This window comes from Neolamprologus brichardi, chromosome 12 (genome assembly GCF_056152115.1).
Source record: "Neolamprologus brichardi isolate AB-2024 chromosome 12, ASM5615211v1, whole genome shotgun sequence".
NCBI classification, from domain to species: Eukaryota; Metazoa; Chordata; class Actinopteri; order Cichliformes; family Cichlidae; genus Neolamprologus; species Neolamprologus brichardi.
The window spans coordinates 23,027,875-23,055,129 of record NC_142115.1 but is presented as its reverse complement, the minus strand read 5'-3'; the positions used below and the strand labels follow the sequence as shown (position 1 = coordinate 23,055,129).

At 41.4% G+C, this 27,255-nt stretch overlaps 1 protein-coding gene across 5 annotated transcripts; it reads left to right on the top strand.

Moving 5' to 3' along the window:
• The first annotated feature begins 963 nt into the window (after nt 1-963).
• LOC102781168 (transducin-like enhancer protein 1) lies at nt 964-22,616 on the top strand. Of its 5 annotated transcripts, none has more exons than XM_035907289.2 (20): nt 964-1,804; nt 2,148-2,236; nt 2,939-3,002; nt 3,665-3,709; nt 8,503-8,565; nt 8,690-8,794; nt 11,747-11,966; nt 12,237-12,253; nt 14,244-14,357; nt 14,504-14,557; nt 14,758-14,907; nt 15,015-15,153; nt 15,499-15,698; nt 16,725-16,801; nt 16,903-17,152; nt 18,021-18,268; nt 18,639-18,786; nt 18,969-19,119; nt 19,309-19,385; nt 19,802-22,616. In XM_035907289.2, the coding sequence occupies exons 1-20, from the start codon at nt 1,781-1,783 to the stop codon at nt 19,907-19,909; spliced, it is 2,343 nt and encodes a 780-aa protein (XP_035763182.1). In that variant the 5' UTR covers nt 964-1,780; the 3' UTR covers nt 19,910-22,616. The 5 variants fall into 5 exon arrangements, with proteins under 5 accessions (XP_035763182.1, XP_006789820.1, XP_006789819.1 ...); XM_006789757.3 differs by having other exon boundaries at nt 2,136-2,236; nt 11,750-11,966; XM_006789756.3 differs by having other exon boundaries at nt 2,136-2,236.
• Nucleotides 22,617-27,255: the final 4,639 nt, after the last annotated feature.

Here is a 27,255-nt window from a genome sequence, read left to right as displayed (position 1 = left end):
TGAAGGTGGCAAGTCATATCTCTTCACACATTTTCAATAAAAGCCTCTTTATCATTTATATTTTTGTATTCATTACTTTAGCAGCTACTCTGACTTGTTATCTGCTTTTTTTCTTTGTGTGTGCTGCTCACTTGTTAGTGTGTCTTTATTTACAGCTGCTTCAGTCTGGCTTTCACTGCTGGTATAATAAAATACCATTCTGTGAGCTTTATTACAACGAATCGGGAACCCCCCTGGCATTTTTCTGCTTTCTTTGGGTCAAAATCGCATTTGCACAATGCCGAGCTACGTTTTTGAAGAGATATAAAGACATCACAGTACAAGTAAGGAGTTTTGGATTTGTCCTTGGCCAGCGAAGGAAACATGATGAGGCAAACTGAGCGATCTCTGTAGACTGACTGTATGAAAATAGCAATAAACTGCAACAGATGAGCAGCATAATTAAATTTTTTTTAGGAGAAGCAGAACATAAAGCACGTTCAAGTCCTACTAAATCAATTCCCACGCTGAAAATTATTACATAGAGGGGGAGAGAAAGCAGAGGAAGAGAGAGATTTGGGGTTATTTGTCACGACACTTGCTGGGAAGGTTCACGGCAGCTAAGAAAAACAATATTTGTGTTTTTCTGTTTGTGTGTGTGCCTGCGTGTGCTTGTTAATGTGTGCGTGTGTGTGTATGTGTGGACGCGCACATTTACAGCTCTGCTCTTGGAACCCACGTTACTTTGATTGACAGCTGAGACTTGCCTTTTTCCCCACCGCACTGCCCGCCCTGCGCGCTTCCGAAGTGGCAGCTCCTTGCGACGCGCTGATTGGAGAAAATCTGCGTAGCTCAACGAGGTCAACAGAATCGAGGAACTTTGCAGAGAGACCATTGGCCAGTTTCATAACCCACATTATTATCCCCACGTGGAGCGGAGACTTTGATTGGTTTGGAGGCGTTTTGTGGGCTGGCCTATAGTTTCGGTTAGCTGGGTGAGCGTGAAACCGCGTGAGAAAGTTGCCATTGAGGTAAAGCAGAGCAGGACCGTGAACAGTTCCCGCCGCTGTGGGAGTTGTTGTTATCAAAATTAACGACATATTTCCTCGTTTTTTATTTTTTGTCTTAAAAACGAGAAATCTATTTTGAAGGCAAGGCTTGCTTCCACACTGATCGAGGAAGTAAATATTTCTGTATTTGTTGACCGTTCAACCGCCAGCCAGCGACCGCGGCGAGTCAAGTGGGAACTCTTCTCTGCAATTAACTTGTGTGGATTTGTTTCTGATGCTCTGACTGAGCGCCGGCAGTTTGCGGCTGTCTGTTGAGGATCTACGGGGTTGATTTTATCTTGTTTGTTTGTTTGGTCGACCCTCCGTACTCGGAATACATCAGTTCGCACACAAAACAAACGCCGGAGTGGCGAAGGTGGCTCCAGCCCTATTTTTTTCATTTCTCACCTGGCTCTCCTGCCCTTCTCTTCCCTCCCCCTTCAGCTGCTTTCAACTAATGAGCCGTTTCCCGTGTTTTTCCGGTTGATTTACGGTCGCGCTGCCTGTGGAGCGGGGGACAGACGACCGAGAGACAGGGAGAAGCGGAAATTCACGTTAAACGGTCGGTGAACCCAGACGAAGCGGACAAGCGGTGCTTTTTTTGTAATTAACGACCGGGGGTCCTAATAACAACGGCGGATGGATTCCTCTCCGTGATTGGGAGCTTCCCACAACCTTACTTTTCATCCCCATTTGATCCCACTTTGACGGGGTTTTAAGAAAGAAACGGTTTCATCCTCCCGGAGATAACAATGTTTCCCCAGGGGCGACACCCGGTAAGACGCTCTTTGTGCATTAACAGACGCTCATTTCACCGGGCTCAACCGGGTAACATTACCTCGTTATATGACCCGCCCCTCCGGGCTGCCTGTGTGTTTATATTAAGCTCAGTCTTCTAACTAATTGGGCTCTACAGTGGGATTGATTATACTCCGTTTTAGCTTTTTGTTTTTTTTTAAATAACGACTAATATTTAGAAGTTGTTGATATTGTATTTGTGCTGAAAAGTATCATATTCATAATGTAGTCAATAATGTGTAAGTAATGTACCAGTGTGATGTTGGTAATCCGTCTGTGTGTGTGTGTGTGCGCGCGCGCACGCGCCAGACGCCCCACCAGGCTCCAGGCCAGCCCTTCAAGTTCACCATCCCAGAGTCACTGGACCGCATCAAGGAGGAGTTTCAGTTTCTTCAGGCACAGTACCACAGGTGGATAACACAAACACTCGATTCACATTTTCCTCTATTGTCATCTGCCCTCCCAACACTAAACTTCACCCTAACCACAGTCATCCTCATAACCATAATGAACAAAACCTCAACCCTGGCTTCAGACTAACCCATAAACCTGGATTAGGTTCACGTACACATACAAAAGTGCACACATATGCAAGCAGGCATCAGTGTTAGCGCTTGCACTGCGGTAGGTCTACATCTTCTTGATGGGTGAAAGCCAGAGGGGTGGCGTGTGGGCTTAGGGTTTCATAAATCACGCCTTATTTTCCCCTGTGTGTGTAGCTGTGTAGGGAAAAGGCTTGCTTAAGTACTGCATGTGAGCAGAGTGTTTTGTTTTTTTTGTTTTTGTTTTTTTTAACTTTGCTCTAGATGTTGTCAGGGTGGGTTATTCACAACAGGTGAAAGCTAGACCTGCAGACATAATGTTTCTGATTTACATATTCAAAGAAGAGGATTGTCATAAACGTATACCCATTATTTGACGGGAACAGTCATCGTGTTTTCCATTTTTGCACCAATTCTTTTGAAAACATCTCCATGGTCTGTTTTAGAGGGTGTTTAAATCATCAAGCAAGAGGGGTGAGAGAAAGAATGAAAACTGATTAGTTTAACTTGAAATGTTGAGTCCCACTCAAAGTAAATGGTGTATTGTTTTTCTTGTTGTTTTTTTTAAAGTCTCAAACTGGAGTGTGAGAAGCTGGCCAGTGAAAAAACAGAGATGCAGAGGCACTACGTCATGGTGAGCTCCCTATACTCAATTCATTTGCCCTGCAGGGTCACATATCACATGCCTGAGTTCTAAAGTTTCCTAGAGGAGAAAGTTGTCCGTATCTTATAAAGCAGAATACAAATTCCTATCGGAAGACTCGTAATACAAAATATATGTATTGTTAAATACTAAATGAAGGGAAGAGGAAGAGCAACATGCAAGTGTCACCTGCTTTTACTGTGTAAAGATGCTGTGCTGTTACAACTTTTCACGTTGATTTAAAATGTGTTTCACTGTTTCAGAAAATAAAATATACACGAGAGCTTACTTTTCACCTTTAATCACTGAAGTTTTACCTCTTTTACACAAAGCAATGTGGCTGTGTGTCAAAAGCTTCTAATCTAGCACAGAAACAAACATAACATGGACACGAATGCTGTTCAGTTCAGATTGTTTGCGAGCATGTTGCATTGCCTCATGTTCAAGTTAAAAAGCATTTGACTTGCATGTTTTGACTTTCAAAGTAGTTTGACCTCTTTGTGGAACACTTAATTTAAAAAGATCTGCAAATATCCTCAAAGACATCTACAGTGTAGCTAATTATTAAGTTATTCAGGCTTTTTCTTTCAGGAGTTTAGGATTTGTTTCACCCCTCTAACCCTCTCACTCTTTGCCTCCCTCCCCTCCCCCAGTACTATGAGATGTCGTATGGCCTCAACATTGAAATGCACAAACAGGTATGGCTGCTCGTCTACTCTGTTGGTCCTCTTGTTTATCTCTCTTCCTCTCATGGATGGATTTTGATGTATGTGGAGTGTGGGCCTGTTGACGTGTCCTTGTGTGTGCATGAGTGCATTTGTGTATGTGTCTCTCTCTCTTTTACTGTATGCTTGTATATGTGTGTGTGGATGTGTGTTTATTTGTGATCGATGGGGCTCTGTCTCCATTTCCCCAGTTAGGGCCGGCCGGCTGAGCCCAGAGGCAGGATGAATGGCTCTGTAGATTGATTGGTGCTGTCTAGGGGAGCGGCCTGCTTTATTACATTAGAGGGGTAGGGCTGGTGAGGGCAGAGGAATCGATCACGGTGAGGCAGACGGAGGAGATACAGTGGAGCTCTCCCTTTTTTGAAGTTGGGAGGTTAACACAGTAACGAGGCAGACTCAAACATGAAGCGCACAATAACAAGGGCAATTACCCAATCAGTGTACATGCACATCCAGAAAGGCAAGGGCACTTTGCATAGCCCTAAGTAATGTATGCAAAAACGCGAGGATAGTGACAGTTTCAGTTCACAGACGGTAGAGTGAACTCAAGCACAGAACTTGTTGATGCATATACACATGTACACAGAAAGTGAAAGTTAAAAATTTTCTCCTTTTAAGTGTGTAGACATATGGATGATGAGCAGGGGAAAAATTCACCCTCTCGCTACACACAAACACACATTTCCCCACAGGAGTGGTGCAGGGCTCAGAGCGTTTACCAGTAATTACCACAGCTATCGACCAGTCAGACCAGAGGAAATTGGAGGTGGATTGGCTGGATGCTTCAGTGAAGAGTGGGGATACTTCTCCGCCTCTCTCACACTCCTTCCCCTTCCTTCTCCTCTTGTGTTATTCTCCCTTTTTATACCCCAAGTCCTCTTCTTTTCTTTCTGCCTTCCTCTGCTCTCCAATAATAGTTATGGGATCTCTTCTTCCTTTTCGCTACAAACCGCCCCCCACCCCAAATTCCCCCTTCTTTGGCTCCTCTTTCATTTTATGTCCATGTGAAGCTACTGCTCTTTCATTGTAAGGGAGATGCATCTCTTCCTATTGTCCACACACACACATAAACACACAGTTACACTCACTAAAGCTCCAGGGGAGGTCATTAGCTTGGGACTGCAGTTGTCAGAGCAACAAGCTTCTGTGGGTGGGTGGGGGTATGGAGGATATAGACTAACAACTCACCTCCTGCTGAGGATGTACGTTTGTGGGGGGTGCATAATGCTCCAATTATATGTGTAATGGGAAGCTGCTTCTCTGTTCGCACATTTTCTGTGTATGCTTGCATCTTTTCTCTGCATCCTCAACTTCTGTTCACCCACTGTCTCAGTTATGAGTCATTGTTCGATTCATTCACTATATAGAAATGTTAATTTAAGGGTTTGGATGCACAGGCTGTGAGTTTTTGTGGATTTTCTTTACTTTTTTATGCTTGACATTAGACATGTCTCAATGTTGGGGGAGAGGCGTAGTAGAGTAACAACAGATCATATTGTGTAAAATCACAAAGCAAGCAAAGAAAGCTTTGATTAGCAGTTATGAGCTTAGTGTAGCTGGTTGGGTCTAAATGTAAGCATATACAAGAGAACTGGTTGAGCTGGACACTAATATTTGGTTACTGGGTAGATATTCAGCTTTCAGTTTTGACATTTACATTTAGTAATATCACAGTCACATTGCTTTTTCCTTTAGTGCACACAACAATACTTTATTTTCCTTCCTCTGTACCACCTATACAAAGGCTGGGCACCAAGCAGAGGAAAAAGAAACATGTTTTGTTGCTTCTAACTTGATCATTTTCATCATAAATATAGCCAAAAATCACAAAACAGTCTTTGTTCCTCCACTGATAGAAGTCTAGTTTGTTTTCTGGAGATTATTGCTAAAGTTCAGATGAATGACAGAGTACTCCATCTTCATTCTGCTCTCTCAGGACATTTGCATAACATAATTTGATTGGTTAGCACCTGAGCTGCTGCCTGAAAACTTTTTGCAGCTTTTTCCCACAAGCAAATATAATTCAGTTAGATAAACTATAACGTCACCCTGTTCAAGAGGAGAGACTTTTGAAGCCAACACCATGAACTTGTAAGTCTTGGCTGCAGCCTGGGAAATTTGAGCATTTGACTTTGTCTCTCGACTTAGGTTTGCTGGGTTGCCCTAGTATCTGGTCACACTATTCTCAGGCAGCCTAATGATCCTGTATACAAAGCTAATTATAGGCTTACAACTCAGAATTCTTAGAATGGATATACATAGTATGCCCGAAATAGCTTTTTATTTCAAGATTTCTTGGTATGGAATGACTTGGTTATTTTTGGCATACTTTGGCAGTACAGGAAAGTCTGAAACTTTAAAACCGGACAGAATACAGGTTTTTAAGATCCCCCTTTCTTATTTGTCGAAAGTGTGCTGTAGCCATCAGGTGCACATACACAGACAGCAATGTTAAAACTGTGGCAAGGCTGCTGAGCTCATGTAGTTATGACACAGAGGTATGCGTACTCTGAAGGCTTAACATGTCTTTTGATTCTGGATAAAGAGTCAGTTGTTCAGTGTTTAGTTTTCTCAGAGGGAAGCTGTTCCATATATACTTACGTCTATTTGTTCTGACTTTGCTTACTTTTACGTGGAGTATTTATTCAACCACCCTATTTAAATTTGTCTGGGGAGTATCATTTGTTGACATGTCAAGATGTATGTTGTGTTACTTTATAAATATATTAATAATTTTTATAAATATAACTGAAAGTACTATTATTTTTGAAGCAGTTATGTGTGTAGTTCAAGACTCATTGTGAAACGGTAGCACTTGATTTAGCTCATCCAAGTACATAATTGGCTGAACTGTGGCTGTTTGGCGAGCTGACAGGTGTGTGCGTGACAGAGACATCTAATTGAGCGCAAGTATGCTCCAGCTAAAGAGGACGTCTCCACTTCAGTTTTTCAGGAGCTGTCAGACCCATTAAAATCATTAAATAATTTACAGCAGCAACGCCATGGTTTTAAAGTTTTAGAGATGGCAGCGCCTGTCAGCCTTTGGACTTTAGCCCAAGCTGAAATATCTCAGTGACTAGTGGAAGGACTGAGAAGAAGTTTTAACAGACAGTCATGCTTCCAAAACGGTTGTGCTGTGATGTACCTTCATTGGGTAATAAAACTCTATAACATATTCTATATTGATGTCTCCTTCAAACAGTTGCTGATGTCTGGGAACTTACCATGCCATTAGCTAGGTGTGCAACGTTACTAACACTCCCCTTTACCTAATGAGCAATCCTCCAACTTGTAAAAGAAACATACACCATGCTTTAATGTGTTTATTGGTTGTCTCCCTTTTAGACTCTTTGTTTGACAAGACCATCTTCCTTTTTGTTGCGGCCAGTTCATGCCAGTGATTGAAGAGCAAGTTTCCCAGTGGGATTTCCCATGACTCAATCAGGGTTTCCATCTGAAGGGACATTCATGTACATCTGCATTTGTAGAACAGCCAACAGGAGCTCCTTTATTCTTAAAAATATCGGCGTTTTCCCAAAGTCTTCCTCTCTGCATTTTTCACAGTTTTAAAACAGCCAAGAGAACATGCAGAAGTCAGGTTTCCTCTCGGACCATTTTGATTACACTTTACTCATAGATTAGTGTTGAATTTTTGTTCAGTGACAGGTTAAAAAAGGTTTTGCCTATGTTAGCTTTACCATCACTCTCTGGATGATCTGTAATAGCTTTAATCCCCTGACTTTGTGGCCATTTCTTCAAATTTCTAATTTGTAAACAATAGCAGACTGTCAGGTTAAATTAATTATATATAGATGGGAGATTAGGGCAATGAATTCTTGAACAGTTACTTGTTTGCTATTACTGTAAAGTGGGTTAACAGGACATATATCAGTTGCATAGCAAGGGAAGTCATTTTTGGGTTAGTTAAACCCACACAGGTGGTTGCTTTGTGCTGTGGGATATTACATTTCTTTCTAGCTTGATGACTTAATTTTGGCCGAGTTTTGAAAAGTTTCCATAAAACCATTTGTTGTTTCGGTGACGACAACCATCGCATTTTTCCTGAGTATTCACCCAACAATAATACAGGGTGATATGATGCATGTTTCTATGTATCTATATATTTATGTGTGTATCGTCTGAGCCATTACTACCTTTCATGGTCCCCAATTCCCACTTCACTCTGGTCGTCCTCGTATCAATTTGATTGGATGATATGTAATATGAGTCCCCTTATCTGATTTGATGCCACCACGGGGGTATCTGGTTTCAGCCAATTGTAACCACCTCCGGGGGTTTAAGGGGCAGGCGGATGTGTTGGCATGGATACCGAGGGAGAGCAAACCAAGTTAGTAGTTGATGAGATTATGTTGAAGTGCTGATGGGAAGAGGGACAAGAACACAGAGGACAGACGGAGAGGGAGCAAAAGAAATAAAACGGGTAAGAGAGAAACCTGAGCTGAGCCCACAATTATAATTAGAGAGGAAAATCTCATTACACTGTGTGTGCTGAAAATGGCACACACTGGATTTCTGTGTGGAGAGAAGTCGATGAGTGTCATTGGTATCATTGTCTGGTAGGGTTTTTTTGGTGGGGTATTTTGCTTGCTTGCTGTGGTGGCATCACTTTCTTGTGTGTGTGTGTGTGTGTGTGCACGTTTATTGCTTTATTGGTGTTACTGAACAGATGTCTTTTCTAAATGAATGTAATTATGTCATCAACAATTAAGTCTCTTTCTATCTGTGTGTGTCTCTTACTTCATCAGACTGAGATTGCCAAGAGACTAAACACCATCTGTGCGCAAGTCATTCCCTTCCTCTCACAGGAGGTAAGTATGCGTGACTTAGAGCTACAGACTGTGCTTTGTATCCCATTTATACACTCTAATTTTACTGGTAAATCTGCCATTACTCTCAGGCTTTGGCAAACGTTTGTGCATCTTTGTTTTACAGCATCAGCAGCAGGTGGTTCAGGCTGTGGAGCGAGCCAAACAGGTGACCATGGCAGAGCTCAATGCTGTCATCGGGGTACGTGGACTGCCCGGTCTTCCACCTACAGTGTGTATTCCTTTAATTTCTCTTTGCATTAACTATCGCAGTGTGTGTGTGTGTGTTTACTCCATAGGAAATATTTCTTTCCCTACACAAACAAGTTTGGAACACAGTTTGATTTTGCTCTGGTAATAAAATTATTTCAGTTCTCAGGTTGTTGTTGGGTACCACAGTAATCTTCTTTGTTTGTTCTTGTTGTTCTTTGTGTGCAGTTAACATAGTAAGTATGACTAGTGTTAGTAGCTGCCTAGGGGGCAACCATAATAAGGACATGGACATTAGTATAGCAAATTACCTAATACATTGCATATGCACCATTTAATGATTAACATAGAAGCCACGTTTTCCACAGTCTTGTTGTGTCATCAAAGGTCTGTGTTCTATTTGAAGAAACAATTTGTTCTGTTTACATAGTAAAAATGGATTGTAAATACACATCTTACTGTTTACTCAAACACAAATGGGTCAAAGTCAAACACAAGGTAAAAGTCCTTATTTTGGTCACCTGTCTTGTCTTTTTTTTTCTCTCTTCTCATTTCAGTTAAAACCCTGAGAACTGCTACCAAATCATAACAGATATCTATATAAAGTTTTAGGAATATACCTGAGACTGTGTTTTTTAAATGAGATTCCTTATTCCTTTGTCACCAGACTTAACTTAAGGATATAAGCCAACACTGGACTTAGACTGTAGAATTAGATGTAGGGCATATGAGAGATTTTTATGGGAAATGAAAGAAAATTAACCCTTGTGCAAATATGTTTTCTCTTTTGAGACTATGGTTTTGATTTTGATTGATAGAACTGGACTCTTTCGTTATGAGTAAGTTGACAAAGAGGATATGCTTCAGGAATTATGAAAGGTGTTTATTGAAAAGATGTTGACAGACTTGGAAGACTGATGGGGCATGACCAGCTATTCATACTTAAGTAGAAAATGATTTGTCACACTAAGAGTAAAAAGTAGTTTTTTCCTTGAGGTTTGACAGTGATGCTCAACGCAAAACGGAGATGGAGAGTCTAGCTGTTGGTGGTGATGACTCTTTGGGTGGGATTAGAGAACCATTATTACTCGGACTTATAGGAGCCATAGGGGCTTGACTGGCTGGAGGAGACGCTATGGGTTTTGGTTCAAGGGGAATGTGGGAAAGAGGAGGGGTCTGGAGAGGGCTTGGTGTGATGTGGGGTGGGCTTGTTAGTTGGCGTGAACTGATGGGGGTCTCTGTTAGTGTCTGATTGGTGTGAGAGGTGGATTTGGCAGTTGCTGTTTGAGTCTTAATTGCAGGATTTTTGTGTTTGTAAAAGGGGGGGTCACAGCGTTGCCCTTAGACCCCCCCCCCTTCCCATCTCCTCTCGTCTCCCACGCCAGCCTGTCATTCACCCCGTTTGTGAGTTAAATGAGCGTAATGAAGCATGTTGCCCCCAACTTCACACACACACACACAAATGCACACAGACACACCAGTTCACACTAACATCCCATGACAAACCAGGCTCCCCTTGCCTCTATCAATACTTCCCCTCCATTTACTCCCATCAGGGGTCCTGTTTGTGTATCCGTGTGCGTGCGTGTGTGTGCTTTGCATCTGTTTGTGTGTGTGCGTTTGTGTGTAGCAGAGCATGCTTTTCTGTTATCCCCAGAAAACAACAGGCAGAGGTAGGATGGTTGAGTGAGGATGTGTGTGCCTGCCTTGTTTATCTAGACTATGCGTATGCATGTTAAGTGTGATCAAGTGTGACGTGTGGGTGTGTTTATGTTTGATTGTTTGGCAGGCGAGCTAACTCTGGAAATTGAGTGTGTGTGCGCAGGCAGGCATGGGGGTTGATGCTAAAAGACTGTTTTGTTGTTTTACCTCCATTCTTTGGGGGAGGATGCGGGGAGCAAAGGATAGATGGAGAGGTAAAAGGAGGCGGGGGCTCCAAAGTGAGATGGGGGTGGGGTGGGTGCGTCAATTAGGTGAGATAAAAGTCGGTTTGACCTTCAGCACTGCTTCCACCCCCGCCGAGTCGCCTCCTGTGCCCCACCTTCTCTTCTTCTCTCCCTCCTTCCTCCTCCCCTCCCTGCGGCGAATCAGTGAGCTTGGATTCCCGCAGCTACTGTCTGAGGAGGCAATAATGATGTTTTGGAACACAAAGGCATTTCACGCTCAGACGAGCGCCTGATTTGGTGTGAAAGAGAGAGCAGGGCTGCCAGCCAAACTGGCTCTCCCTCTCTCTCTGTCTCTCTGACCCTCTTCTCTCCTTCTCTCCTCCCCTCTCTGCTCAGTCGCCTCACTCCCTCACAAGATCTGACAGTGCAAGCAGCAGCTGGGGCTCTCGTCATTCCTCCCTCCTACCCCCTCCACATCCTCAGGGTTTGGGCTGTGATCCCAGCTGTCAGTATTGTTCAGTGTTTGACCTTAGAGGGAGGAGGATGTGTGTAGGGGGGAGAGGCTGTGTTCACCACCTTGTAGAGCGCAGCAGCTTGTTGAGGTGGTGTAAACCCCAGACAGTGGAGAAACTGTCCCATCTGTTTGAAGACTTTAATAGGGACAGAAGTCTCTTTTGATTAGGTTACAGAGCATTGTTAAGTTTTAGCTGTTTTTGGCTTGCTTTTATGTTGGGTTTTTGGTGTCAGATACTGATGCTTTAAACATTTATGGTAGTTGTATTATGACATTTGAGACTCCTCGTTGAACTCAACTTCTCTGTTTTTTAGTTTGTTTGTTTTTGGTTTTAGCCAGGATTGTAATGTATTGCACTACATCACAACTGCTGAATTAGGTCATACCCACATAGGTGTGGTTCTTTTAAACTGATTTTTATTCATCTGTGTGGCTGTTACAGGTCCAGCTGTGTATACCACAGACTAAATAAAAATTGACTGGTACTTCTTTGTAGCAGGTCACTTTTTAAAAAATGTTTTTAACCACCTCTTTCTCCTTCTGTTTTTTTCCCCTTCCCTTCTCTTTCTTAAAGCAGCAGCACTTGTCACATAACCATGGTGGTGCTCCTGTACCCCTCACTCCTCACCCTGCTGGCCTCCATCCTTCTCAGCTGGGTGGTTCAGCTAGTCTTCTGGCTCTGTCAGGAGCACTCGGAGCTGTTCCTCCTCATCTGGCAGGAAAAGAGAGTGGTGAGAAAAAACCTCACATGTCTGGACAAGACTCTCACCCTGCAGGACCTGAACACCTGAGAGGTAAGGAGACGCACCTTCCAGCACAGAAACACTTCTGATAGAAAGGGGTTGTTTATGTATGAATTTTGTTGCAATGAAGTCTTTTTTTGTTTGTTTTTTACCTGCTTATCATGTCATTCTCAGACTCTGAGTCAATTTACTCTGAACATCAGATTCTTAGTTGTAAAGACATTTTGAACTCATTCTTCTTCCCTCATCTGTTTGGTTTTTTTCTGCTCTGGTAAACCCCCCGTGACCTCAACCACACACACGCTTTTCCAATGACAACAGAGCGAGAGCCCAGCACAGTAAGTACTTCCTCTTTCTGCAGCAATGTTTACTGCTCTGGTGAGCTACTCTATTGTCTTACTTTTGTTTGAGGGATAGTTTAGGTTTACGGGAAATTTGCTTTGTTCTTCTAGTTAATAGATAGCTGTGAGTAAGTAAACTGCTCCTAAACACAGTCAAATGCAAATTTACACACACACACACACACAGTAATTATACATATTTAATTTATATAATTTCAAGAGATATGCTAATTGCTTGGTTTTCACTAATGCACTTATATAAAAGGTTATTTTTGGCCACTCATACAGTTCTTAGAAGTTGTAGGGTATAATTGAAAATGCAGTAGCTAAAGGTTGATGTCAAATCTATCCAAATGCTGTAGGACAGAATTTCATAATGCGAGTAGATGTCACCTGTTGCTGCCCCCCCTTTATATTGAAATTGCTTTTATTATGCAACTCCCCCTCAGGGATCAATAAAATTTATGACACCATGTCATTATGAATAAAAGCACCTTGTAGTTTTTAGTGCTGTTTCACACCCAGATAGCTTTTACCTTTTTAAGTTTTGCATTTTGACTCTCAGCTTGTGTGTGTGTGTGTCCGTGTCTCTGTGTGTGTCTGTGTCTGCAGGGGTGGTGGGATTTCTTTGGGTAGGGCTTTGGCCTGCCCTAGATCTGCTCTGAACTTAGGTTTCCTTTCTCCTCCAAATGAGCTTTTTAGCATGGTCACACACAGACACACACACATTTTTCATACACACACACTTCTCAGCCCTAGCCTGCATTGTTGTGCCTATTTAACACCTCAGTGAGCAGATTACCCCCTTCTCCCCCTCCCACCGCCCCTTATCCCGCGCTTAAAGACTCTCATTGTGTTTAATATCATCACCACTGAGAGGGGGAGGGCTTGGGGAAGAGTGGGGGGTGAGGGACCAGCAGTCATGTGACATCGTGTGTGTATGTGTGTATTTCAGAGATGGGAGAGAGAGGCACCATGCTAAAAGCGAACAGAGAGAGAGGGAGGGGGGAAATTGCTTACGTTTTGCGGGTCAGTGCTTCTGTGCTCAGCTCACTAAAACCTTTCAATAAAGAGGGGAGGGGAGGAAAGGAGGTTTGGGGGGGGGGGGGGGGGGGTATGAAGGAAGGGGCCCCCCCCCGAAACTCTTTTCCGTCCCTCGTCTCTTGTCACCCTTTCTTTTCCTCCACACTCTCACACCCTCCCTCCATTCCTCCTTCATTTACCCTTTCCCCCCTCAAAGCCCAAGCACTCACTCCCTTGCTTGATGTGTGCATGCGCATGTGTTTGTGTATGTTGGATGCACATTTCATTGACAGGTTGAGACTATAATGGACTCAACATGAAGCTTTAATCCATTAACAATAGGATCCATTGGTCAGGAGGCCAGGGGGAGGCAGCTCTGTGTGTATGTGTAGTCTTGGGACGCAGGGACACAGGAGTGTTATGCAAGCAATACACACTCACAGTCTGTTACACACTTGTTCGTACACACAGGCTTTCACAGTCAATTACACACTGTGCACACAAACACACACACACTCTCACCCACACTCTCAGTACAGCCAGTGCAGCTTGTCAGAGCCAGGAGAGGGAGCACTGATAGATTTTGAGAGCCACTTAATGTAATCATCAACTTCAGAGGCATGTGTTTGTGTGTGGCTGTGACGGGCTTTGGTCAAGTGAGAAAAGAGGTTGCTGTTTAAGTGTTAGTGCTGCTTAATTCATGCTTCTGTGAACTATTAACCTATTTGCAAGTAGGAGTATGTTTTTCTAACCTGCTCTACATAGCTGAATAGCTCTTGTAATTAGTGGTAGACGGATCAGACACTTTAGTGAGCTTATGCAGGATGCATACACAACTGAGTGAAATCAGAACTGTAAATGGCAAAATTTGTCTTTATCCTCCAAATTGTCCTTTTTCTTTTTCATATTTTTATGAACGGCAGTGTTCTGCCCTTCTCATCCTCCTCATTGCTTTAATTCGCAGAGTAACTCATTGCTGCCAGAAAGTCTTAGGAATTCAGATAAGCGACGCAACGGACCTGACTTCTCAAATGACACCAAAAAGCGAAAGGTGGATGACAAGGACTCAAGTCACTATGTAAGGAATCTCTCTGGTACCTGTGTCTTTAATGTAACGTGACAAAGGAAAAGCAATTAATTTGATTCATTCATTTGAACATATTTTATTAATTATACAGCCAGTCAATGGACTAATTTGATTATCTAACTAATCCTCTTCCTTAGGATAGTGACGCAGAGAAAAGTGATGACAATTTGGTGGTGGATGTCTCAAATGAGGTCAGTACATTTGAATATATTTTATAAATGTTAGTTTTTGTGCTGAGTCTGGTACATGCTTAAATTACATTACATCAATGGTCCATTTTTAAGATGTGCATCATATTCAGGTGTCTGTGGTCTTCTTCTTTCAAGGAGACTGTCAGATTGTATTAAGTTGAACTCCCAAATAGTTAACAGACTTCTTGTTACTTCACCAGGATCCAGCCTCCCCTCGTGGCACACCTCTTCCTTCTCCTAGAGAAAATGGCTTGGATAAAGCGCGTCTTCTCAAGAAAGACCCCTGTAGTCCAGCCTCTACTGCATCATCAGCCAGCTCCTCCTCCCTAAAGTCTAAAGAGATGGCAATGGTAGGAATGGAAAAAAAAAACTTATTTGTTTTATATAAATATACCCAGTAAATGGAGTGATTGATTGATTTATTGTATATTTATAATTATTCCTTGGTGTTTGGCAGCGAGATAAGGCAGGTACACCTGGGCTGAAGTCAAGCACACCCACGCCTAGAGGTGACTCCACCCCCGGGCCCAGCTCCACACCTGGAATCCGACCAAATCTTTCAAAACCCCCCTCAATGGAAATACCACATCCACCTAGTAAGTCATTTAAACTTACTACTTAATAAATAGTTATAAAATGATGTAGTTTTCTGTTAGAGGCAAATAAAATGACCTCAATACTAAGAGTTTGCTTGCTTCAGGCAGAAGTCTGCTCGTTCAGTCAGTTTCATGGAAGATATTTAAAACCTTATCCTAGAGACAGCTTAATATAAAGTGTGACTGCAAGATATCTGGTTAGAAATCTCAGTTTACCTAGGTTTAAGTTCCTTTTACATGATAGCCTGGTCTGCCTGGTTGGCAGTAATGTCTGATAAGTGCGTGGTGAAAAAACGTAGACTTGCATTCTTAGACATTAACTAATTCTCTTGTGGTTGTTTCCAGCTGCAGGTTTGCGAACTCCCCTGGCTGTACCAGGTCCATATCCAGGTGCATTTGGCATGTTGCCCCACACAGCAGGAATGAATGGGGAGCTAGCTGGTGCAGCTGGAGCTGCAGCCTATGCTGCTGGACTGCACAACATGTCACCTCAGATGAGTGCTGCAGCGGCAGCTGCAGTGGCCGCATACGGGCGGTCACCAATGGTGAGTAGAAGAACAAGACTAACGTGATAAAATGAGGTGACTTTTTAAATCTGTGTATGTCTATGGATTGCATGCCAAGATAGAACTTTGGCAGAAACTCAGATGCTAGAGTTATGTTAGCCTGGTGTCAGGTTTGCACTTCTGGATTCTTTAGTTTTATGAATTTTCATGCCAGTGAATGTATGTGAAAAGAACAGAGTGCATTTTTGAGTTCTGCTCCCTTCACATGAAACTTTTCAACTGTGCCTTTCTCTTTGCTATTATACCTGAAGCAGGTGGGCAGCAGTTGTTGTCACCTCTCAGCCATAAAACTCTGTAACCTGCTCCAGGCAGATTTTCATCTCTACCACATTCATGAACTTACACCCCTCTAAAGAAATAGTCATTATGTTGTAGTTTCCCGTGTCATGCATTGTAACTTAAAAGGGCATTTAAATACTCAAAGAATGGAATTTTTATTTTATTTTAAAGAAAGTGACATTAATCAATGTGAATACTTTAAAACAAGAATCAAAACAACAACAAAAAAATACTATTAAATTGTGAATAGTTGCAAAGCTTCATGTCCCTGCTTTCTTTTGGATAGTATTTATACAGATGGCATACCTATGTGCAGTACATTCACCACATTACTCTTTGCTGTATTTACATAGTGTTCATTACACTGTTTAAATAGCTTTAGTAGTCACACAGCAGTGTCTGAGCAACACTTGATAGCAACTCAGGTTGTGTACTTAGCAGCTGTGTGTGTGTGTGTGTGTGTGTGTGTGTGTTTGTTTGTTAGATGAGGATGGGGTGGGAAGCAGTCACAAATACCTACAGATCTGCCTGTGTGTGTTTGCTGTCTCTTGTAGTTGTCATTTAGAATAAGCAGTTTAATGTGTGCTTGAGAGTATGTGTTAGCTTTGCGCTCATGAGTGTTTATGCTCTTTTTCACAGGTTAGTATTGACCTGTGTGCATTCTGTCAATTCTCATGGGTATTTGTTAGTCCTGGGATTATAAAATGTCTGTTTTCTGTCCAAAAGGTTGGTTTTGATCCTCATCCTCACATGCGAGTTCCTGGAATGCCTCCTAGTCTGACAGGAATCCCTGGTGGCAAACCGTAAGTATAGTTGTAAAAATAATTAGTCTTATAATTACCATGATGATGGTGACAATGATGATGATTTCTTTTTCTTGATCCTTTTTCCTCTCTGTCATCAGTGCTTATTCATTTCATGTCGCGGCCGACGGACAGATGCAGCCAGTTCCATTTCCTCCAGATGCTTTGGTGGGGCCTGGGATCCCTCGCCATGCCCGTCAGATCAACACACTGAACCACGGAGAGGTGGTGTGTGCCGTTACCATCAGTAACCCCACCCGACATGTGTACACAGGAGGAAAGGGCTGTGTCAAGGTGTGGGACATTAGTCACCCAGGAAACAAGAGTCCTGTGTCCCAGCTAGACTGTCTGGTGAGTGAGGTGTATTGTTATGAGCTGGCTCATGGTTTGCGTAAAGTGAATAGCAGTTTACAAACACAGGAGAATTTTTCTCTATATACATAGCTTAAGTTTGAATCTAGGGGATAATTTGCAAAGGAATCAGCCGCCACAAGGGCAAGGCGAGTTGTAGCAGCAAATGAATTCTAACAAAACAAGTCTTCCCAGGCCTACCAGTTAAGACAGCAAAACTGCACCACCCAAAAGTTAATGTACTTTTGCTGCAAGGCCTGTTGAGGTGCAGAAGTGGAAAATATTTCCTGCCACAATAGGGTTTTGGACTAGCTCAAAAGAGGAGACCACATATAATAATGAGTTTATTTTGCAGAAGTAAAAGGGAAATTAACATGAGCACAAAACAAAGCCAAACATAGAAGCTGTGAGGGGAGACTGGCATCAACATGCATAGCAGAGACATAACAGAAAACTGTTCTACAACACTAATTTGTTGTTATTCTGCCTGTCTGTGTTATTTGTGTGGTGACAACAGCTTCCCTTTTACCTGACCAGACTTGGTTTGACCACTTGGCAGTGTTTTGATGGTGATCAGTCCACATAACAAAAAGTATTGGACTGTTTGGACAGGCCAAATTTGTCAAATCCCATGAAAAATTAGCTTTACTTACTATACTCCTTCCGGGATAGGACTACAGTAATGGCCTCATAATATATAGTTCAGAGTATTAGTTTGAGGAACACTTGTTTGTCAGAAATGATCAGACTAGAATTTATGCTCTAAATTGCAGAATAGTGAATACTAAATGTATGTGGTGAATATACAACACAATAAAATGTTTTATATTGTACTAAATACTAACTTTTTTTGTACCTACCAAATTAGAACCGAGACAACTACATCCGGTCTTGCCGTCTTCTCCCTGATGGTCGGACGCTTATTGTGGGAGGCGAGGCAAGCACGTTGTCAATCTGGGATTTGGCCACGCCTACTCCCAGGATTAAAGCAGAGTTAACATCATCAGCACCAGCATGCTACGCTCTGGCAATTAGCCCGGACTCCAAAGTTTGCTTTTCTTGCTGCAGCGATGGAAACATCGCAGTCTGGGACTTGCACAACCAGACACTCGTTAGGTAAAAGATAACTGTATGCTTTTACTTCTGTCACTCTTCAGAAGATTGCTGCAAATAAATATATGCCTCTGCTAAATGTTAAGGACATCTACAATCACTGCTTGGCTTTTCTAATCTCCTCTAAGCAACAGATTTGACCTTTAATTTGCAGTCTCAGCCCCTGACTGATTTAACCTTTATGATTGTAGCACCAAGAGGCAGACAATCTAGTGTTAGTACTACAAAAGTGGCTTCTGATGAGAAATGCTGTAAGCACTCTCCATATGGTAACATGTGATACATACCAACTGCCCTGCACAGCTCATGGTTGGTGCCTTGTTCCAAAATGTCTGTCTTTATTTAATTGAGAATGTATGTGTGTATCCCGCAGGCAGTTCCAGGGCCACACAGATGGAGCCAGCTGTATCGACATCTCCAATGATGGCACCAAGCTGTGGACCGGAGGCTTGGATAACACGGTCCGCTCCTGGGATCTGAGGGAGGGACGGCAGCTGCAGCAGCATGACTTTACATCACAGGTGCACAATCATACAGGCATTTGAACATTATTTCAGTCATTTACTTTAAAAAAAAATAAATCCACAAGTTTCAGTTTTTATTTTAAAGTAGCATCCCCACTAAAACAAAATCTGTGTGTATCAGTTGGTTAAATTTGTAATCCTGACAGGACTTATTAATATTTATTTTCTCTTGTGTTCAGATCTTCTCGCTCGGCTACTGTCCGACAGGAGAATGGCTCGCTGTTGGAATGGAGAGTAGCAATGTTGAGGTCCTTCATGTAACCAAACCGGATAAATACCAGCTTCATCTACATGAGAGCTGTGTGCTCTCCCTGCAGTTTGCCTACTGTGGTAAGCAACTTGCATATTAAATGAGCTGCAAAATAGAGGTGGAAAAAAATGTGGGCTTGGAATCCATTGTTAGGTGAAGACACCCCCAACCTAGTGGTTTCACTGAAGTTATGTCTGTACGTTGTATGTTCCATTCTACGGTGCTTTCATTTTTTATATTGTGCATGCTTGTATTTACTCTTCTACTAGGCAAATGGTTTGTGAGCACAGGAAAGGACAACTTACTGAATGCATGGAGGACACCTTATGGGGCGAGCATATTCCAGGTTGGTGGCAATTGATCAGTACATTCATTGTATTATATATTTACATAAATGACACAAAATGGGCTCCTCGAAAGTTGCTGCTTTGGCTTTAATAAACCACACTGCAAAATCCACCAGCACTGTTTTGCATCCATGCAGTAACTGAGTCAATGCTATGAAACAGTCAGTGCTGTCCAACAAAGGAGGTTGTTTAAAGAGAATTATACAGAAAAACGTGCTTATACTTTGAATATGATTACTGAGGTAAAAGCCTTGCAGTCTCACAGTCGCTCCCATATTACTTTCAGTACTATTCAGTAAATTTTAAAAGCACAACTTTACATTTGTTCCATACAAACACACATGAATTTATTTTCTAGTTTTCTTTTAAAACGTTTCATTATTGACTTTTTTTCCCCTATCTCTTTTTTCCTCAGTCTAAAGAATCATCCTCGGTACTAAGTTGTGACATATCTGTGGATGACAAGTACATTGTTACTGGTTCAGGGGACAAGAAGGCCACTGTTTATGAGGTCATCTACTAAATATATGGAAAGAAAGCTGGGACATTTCTTCTTTTTCCAATATGCTCTGTGTTTCTAGAAACACACCACAGATAAGGTGGACCTTGATGGCACATTCTTTATTCTGTTAGAAAACCTTCAGAGAAACACAAAAAGGAGACCCATGTTGTATATGCACTGATCTGTTGTGCCTGTGTACATGACTCCAACTCAGCTGGGAATAAACTGGAGCAAGTGGATGATAATGGAAGCACAGGAAATATTCAGATATCTGCTTACTGCTGGGGGCTAACCTGGGATCATTTACACGAATCAGAGAAGGACCAAAGGGGACTCTGAAACGAGCTCTTCAGACAACACTGCTGAACATCAGATATTGAAACACACTAAATGTCAGCACAACTACATTTGGACAACCTCTCAGGCCTGCGGGGTGACTGTGTAAAAAAAAAAAAAGACAAATGGAAAAGGAAGAATGGACAAGAATTGGCATCATGTTGGAAAGATGGTAGAAAAAGAGGAACAACAGAATGGAGGGACATTTTCAAACAGTGAATGCGGAATATGTTGATTTGTGTTTTGGTTCAGAAGACGCTCACAGCCTTTCGTTCCTCTTAGCTATGGCTGTTTGACCTTAAAACCTCAGCTTGCTGTTCTGATACGCCTACTCTGTCTGAAAAGTACATTCTCTGTCTTTACCTTAAGTCCTATCCTCACTAACTGCACTGTAGTTGTAGCTTTCCACCTACACGCTGTACTTAACTACTTAAAATGTCCAAATGGTACATTTTTAAAACACGCTGAAGGCTATGATGACTTGTCTCACATTATGCTGCCACGAGTTTATTTGATCCTCATGTAACATGATAGGGTTTTTTTTTTTTTAAAGATCCATACCAGTTTCAAATGGAAAAAGTAAAGCACTCAGCTATGTGAAGAAAAATTAGCATAACAATCCAGATAAGCTTCAAGAACAGGAAATGGTAATATGTTACAGAATGCTTAACTTGGGTTATTCTAAAAAACCTTCTTTCTGTGATCTTAATTTTAAAAAAGAAAAGAGAAAAAGGTGAAAGCAAGAGTGAAAACCTGGTGTTTTCAAAAAAGTTGATTAACTAATTGTCAAATTCTATTATTCCTTCTCTATTATTACATAGGTTTCATATATTTTCACACTAAAGTTGTCCTACACAAATGTATCTCCACAATATTGACAGAAATATTTAGATGGAGCTTTATTCTAACAAAAGCAAGGGGCAGGGGCATGGCAATAATAACAATATAGCAGTAATCTATGCCATCAGTGCATGTTGGTGGGTGTTTCCTTAGAGTAACCCCACAGTTAAGTCCCTTTCAGACATTAGATACACAGCATTACTGGCTTCATCATACTGGTAAAGTTCTGTAGGCCCCTCTTTGTTTCTCCCAGGTTGACTACTTTGGGGTAGTGAAGTGAGTATAATGACTTTAAAAAAAATATTTGGGGTTTATGTTCTTTGACTTGTAGGGTGTGGGCATTGGTAAAGTAAACACGAATTCATTCAGACATGATATATGCAGATTTCCGATTTGAGTTTTGCAATACGTGCAAAAGATTTATTGCACTGGCAGTGTTAACTCTAGTGTGGTTACATTTGGATGTTTAAAACTCCCTGTCAGTCACTGAAAGGGGTTCGTGTGTGTGTGTGCGTGTGTGCGTGCGTGCGCGTGCACGTGCACGTGTTGGGGGGGAAATCTGTATGTATGTGCTGCACCGGCTGTCACAAACAGACTCTGTTGTCCTGGATCCATTATAGCAAAAATTCTTCATAGACAAATGTTTTAATCTTGCAATTAAAACTATAGTGGATTAGAAGATAGAGACACAGCAGTAGTTTGTGTGTGCATCCGTTAATACAGTGGCATGACAAATAGACTTTGTTCTGTGTTGAAAGTGACACTTCAGTGTTTCCGGCTCCATTCTAGTGTGACAGGCTGCTTCATGCATTCAGACATGAAGCAGTGTGATTAAAGGAAAGAAATGCATGTCGGAAAGGGCTTTGCTCAATGGATCTGAAATGATGTCACAGAATCACCATGTCTTTACCGCTGTAAGTCACCCCCACCCTGCCTTTACCACTATTTGAAACACATCATGTCTTATTGTATGAATCGATGATTATATTTCCTGGATGGGAACAAATTAAGGCTTAACATGTAATTTAATGTTCTTGTATTTGGGAAATCATAAGTGACCATGATGGGTAAAAACAAACAAACAAACAAAACAAAACTTCTCCTGATTATACTCATTAAATAAATTACATTTTTTTTGCTATATACTTTCTTTACCTTGTATTTCTGAAATTGGACACTAGCTCAAACTTTAGCTTTGAAATGAAACATGTGATGTCACTTTTTAAAGAAAAGATTAAATCGTAATTTTTCACCGTCGTCTTAAGGACGAGGGTAGAGAAGGTGCAGTTGCGCTTCAGCTTCAGGAAGGAGTCGGTTAGCTTCAGCTCATTAATTTCACGACCTTGTGCTTAGCTTGTTCTTAAATCTGTTTCTGTTTGTATAAATGTACATATGTTCTTTTTTTCTTACCAGATTTGCTTTAGAAACAAACTTTTTGTACGTCTTTTACATGAAGCAGAAACGTCTAATCGGGAGAAATACTAAGTGATCTTAATGCTAGTGGGTCTAAAATGATTGAAATGTCTAGACAATAAATGTTTCTTTTTTAAAACGTGTGTCTTTTAACTTTGCACTTTGATACAACAACACTCAAGTTTTTAAAGGAGGAAGATGTAGGGAATTATTGGCTTTTGTGGATGAATCATGAAAATAAAATACACTGTAGTTGAGTGTCATTATGTAACTCTCATACAACACATTGCTTTTCTTAGCTAAAAGCTGCATCCTGTTTGCTCCTACTGGCCATCTTACCACTATAAACTTGCATGAAATGAATAGCTGTGACTTGGCCTACTGTATCTGAGCAAGGATAATTATTTTGGGAGTCACATGAAAAACATCCAGTGAAGATTCAGAGAGCGCCGCTTCCCACATAACTGCTGACACGAGATAAAATCTTATGATTTCGTCACCTCTGTTACTTTATAAGCTTAAAGGTCCAACCTGTACAGTCCTAAGTGAAGCTAGCATGCCAGTGCATCTAACAACAACAACAAAAAAAAGATTGTGAGAACATAGTTTTTTAATAATTTAGAAACTCTTTACTGAACATGGCATATTGCAAGCCTTTTTTTTGTTTTAACTTTGAAGGCTTTTTACAGATCATAAAATCATAAAACCAGCACCTCAAATGATCAGAATAGATCATTTCAAGTTTGAGTACATCCAGAACACCAAGTTCAATAAATGCAACCACAATCATGGGGAACACTGCTGATTTGACGGTTGCTTAGATGATGATTATCGATACTCTTCACAAGAAGGGTACACCACAAAAAGCTGGCTGTTCACAGATTAACTTTATCAAAGCATTTAAATTGAACGTTAACTGGAAAAGTGTGGCAGGAAAAGTTTCACAAGCAACTGGGATGACTGTTGCTTTGAGAGGGTCGCCAAGAAAAGTCAGCTGAATAACTTGGGAGATGTACTGGTGCTTGCTTTGTCCAAAATACTTCCTCAGGGCCTTACCTTTGCCAAGATTGCAACACTAGTACAACATCTGAATGGTGAGACCTGCCGTTAAGGCAACGCAGTTGTGTAACTGTTTCACTCACTAATGAAAGCACTCTGGTATATTACAGTTGGTTATTGCTAAAGGGAGGCATGACACAGTCTGTCCCGGTTGGGGTTGAACGTTGTTTGAGCAGGAAGACACTTTATGAGTATGTTTTGACCATAATTACTGACTGGATTGGGTTTGGGTCTGCTGGTGTTGAGAGTTGGAGGATAACCTCATGGGATGTCTTAAATGTAAACATAGGTGCTAAATGGAAAACGCACAACATCAGCAAACAAACAGAAGAAGAGCAGTGAGCGAAATGTTTTGGTACTGCACTGAATGATTAAAAGCAAAAGGGCATAGAAAGTTTTCAGAGTTTTAAATCACCATGAACTGAGAGGGTGCAGACTTAAAAAAAAAAGGCCCTGCTTCAAAATTGACACCTTCAGGCTCCACCGAAATTTGTAGCTGCCTGTAGGAAAGTCAGGTGCCTTCTGGGGAAAGTTTTTTTTTTTTTTTATCTTCAGATCAGTAAAAGACGGAGTTATCTCACCACAATGACAGTAAAGGGGAGGCTTTCAAACCTAAGAACCCTGTATCAAATGTCAAGCATGGTGGTGGTAGCATCATGCTTTGGTCCCAGGGGCACTAGTACATTGCATGTAGATGGAATAATGAAAAACTACCTCAAAATTCTTCAAGTAAACAGCTAAGGTAAATTGATAAAATCAATAGTTTCAATAGCTGAAACTGAAACACAACTGGGTGTTCCAACAGGATGATGGTCTCAACAAACACACATCAAAACTGGTTTTAGAATCAACCCAACCAAACCTTAGCCCTACTGAAAATCTGTGGACTATTCTTAGAAGCTGGGTCTGTGCCAGGAAACCAACCAATTTTGTTGATGGCTACCAAAAACATCTGGTGGACGTCCAACTGAATACTGGGATGTTTGACAAAATATAACCACCTACTTTTGCATCCAGCTCTCTTTGATTTTTTTTTTTTTTTAAATTCTGATGCACGTTGTACAATTAAGAACAGTTCAAAGAAATCATTAAAATCCACAAATCACCATGACATTAACAACCCATGATGAGTGTATGTAAACTTCTGACCACATCTGTACGTAACAGCGTCCTTCTCTCCTGTTGCTTCAGTTGACTGCCTTCGTCTTGCTAACAAGTTGCTGAATTTCACTAAAGTCTAACCTGTTCCTGTGTTACCACTCATTTTGACTTGAAGAAACAACTGACCTCCATCTATGAAGTCTTTTCCTGCTTTCTGTGCGTTGCTTTGAGGGTAAATCTCATGGCTAAGAGTAGCATTAAATGGGTAGGGGAAAAATGGAGCTGTTGGGTGGCCCACTTAACAATCTGTCCGCAGGAAAAAAAAAAAAGTTGGTTTTTTTTAAACATTTTTTGTCTGTATTGTACTGATGTGGACATATAGATAACAGCTGAACAAAGCAGCTGTTCAAATCATCTGTGTGTTAAATAACTAAGTCCAATCCCCTGCTTAATACTAACACCAACAACAAACAGACTAGCTCGCTGTTTCCCCCGATGTAAACTGTAAATCTGATTAATTACTTTGAATATATAATTCTCCATCCGTTCCTGGCACTTGCATAAACACAAGCACTCTGTCGTACAGTACGAGGTGATTATGTGGCAATTACAGCACTCACAGCGACAAAATGAGAGCTGATCCTTGGAGGAAAAAAATGGAGAAAATGTCACTCCAAGTTTTCAGTCCATCCGGAGATGTCTGAGCTCCGAATCACAGTGTTCTCTTTTGATCATCACCGCTGCTGCCTCTCTCCGATACACAGACGGATTATTCCTCCTAAATCTCCCAAATCCCTAATCCTATTTATCTCAACGCCACACAAAAAAGGTGCTCTCTTCCTGCTGCTCAGCTTATGTGTACAGTACGGGTGTGAGTATGTAGAAACGAATCTCTACATTCATGAGGACCGGTTTGGGATATAAGATATTTCAGGCTGTGCTCTTTCTGTTGAAGGATTTAAACACAAGTAGAGATTAGATTTGGGTTCCTACAACGTTCATACAGACAAATACAAAAACCCCATATGATGAAGTGCGTATGAATGGTACAAGATATTTCTTCCTTCAGCATGCCTGAGACAGAAAGAAATGATCTACTGATGAATGAAAAAGTTCCGTTAACGCGACTGACGCATGCACGTGCAGGGTTCAACCTTATCACAAACTATCATGCATGGATTCAGCATAATTCAGACTTTATTGTGTTTTAAGGCCGACAATCAGCATCTTCCATCTCTCGGGGAAGTGAGACAAGTTGCACTCAGATATTACAGCTTTAAATGTTTAAGCAAACATGTTTGTCCGGATGACACAGAGACACAAGGACAGCTTTGTTTTCTTTTGTAGTTTTGTTTCTAGCCACCTTTTTAGTAATATTTAATGTTCACTCTTCTTTTATCTTTTCTGGTTTCTACACCTGAATCTTTAACTGATAAATGTGACACCATATCTGTACCTACTGGTTGTTAACGCCACGGGCCATTTGATGTTACGAGGTGGTGAACAGTGGGTTATTGTCTTTATTGCAGGTTTTTGGAGTGCCTAAAAACAGTTGGCTGTGGACAAAATCTCAGTTAAGATCAGAGAAACTCAACGTTAAACAGTAAAGTTTTGGACTGGAAGATCAGAACGACCAAAAAAGCTCTTAAAATACTTCATACAGTCAGTTCCATCATTGTGATTAATATTAATATTATTCAGGCATGCATAGTCAATGCAAAAAAGAAAGTTCTCACTGGACACTACCATGCAGTTCCTGTGAACAACTAAGTACACCCCAATAATCATTTCTGTATGACTTTATCAGTCTCTTGTCATTGTGAAAGAATTTCAGCTCACTCTTCTTTACAGCGCTGATTCAGTTCATTGAGGTTTGTGGGCATTTGTTTGTGTACAGCGCTCTTAAAGTTCCCACCACAGCATTTAAATCGGGTTGAGGTCTCGTCTCTGCAACACCTTGATTCTTTTCTTTTTCAGTCTTTCTGTTCCTGTTTTGCTTGTCGTTCTCCTCTTGCATGGCCCAGCTTTGGGAAGCTTTAGGTGTCAGACAGATGGAGTCGCCTATACAAAAGTTACACATACTGTATACTTATACTGGAATACGGTTGAATGTCATCTGAATGACTGCGTGGCATCTAGGTGCAATGGCTACAAAGCAAGTTTAAATCATCACTCCTTCACCAGTGTGCTTGACAGCTGGTGGGAGCTGTTTGTGCTGATATGCTGTGTTTGGTTTCCTCCAAATGTGATGCTGTGCATTATAGCAAAACATCCTCACTAGAGAGAAGATGTTTTCTCCTGGCAACCCAGGCCAGGCTTGTCCAGTCTTTATCTAACTGTGCTGTCATGAAAAATTGAACATGCTAACTGAGGCCTGTAGTGTCTGAGATGTAGCCTTTATGTTTTTTGCAGTTTCTCTGACATGCCCACTCCCGGGAAGATTGGCAAATGCCTGAAGGATTTCTACTTGTGAATAATTTTTTTGACTGTAGAACTTCAAAGTGTTTGGACATGACCTTATAACCCTTCCTAAATTGGAAGACAGCAATAACAACCTTGCTGATGTCTTTCCTCTTTGGTAATTGTATACACTGACACCTTACTGCGCCAGACCAGCA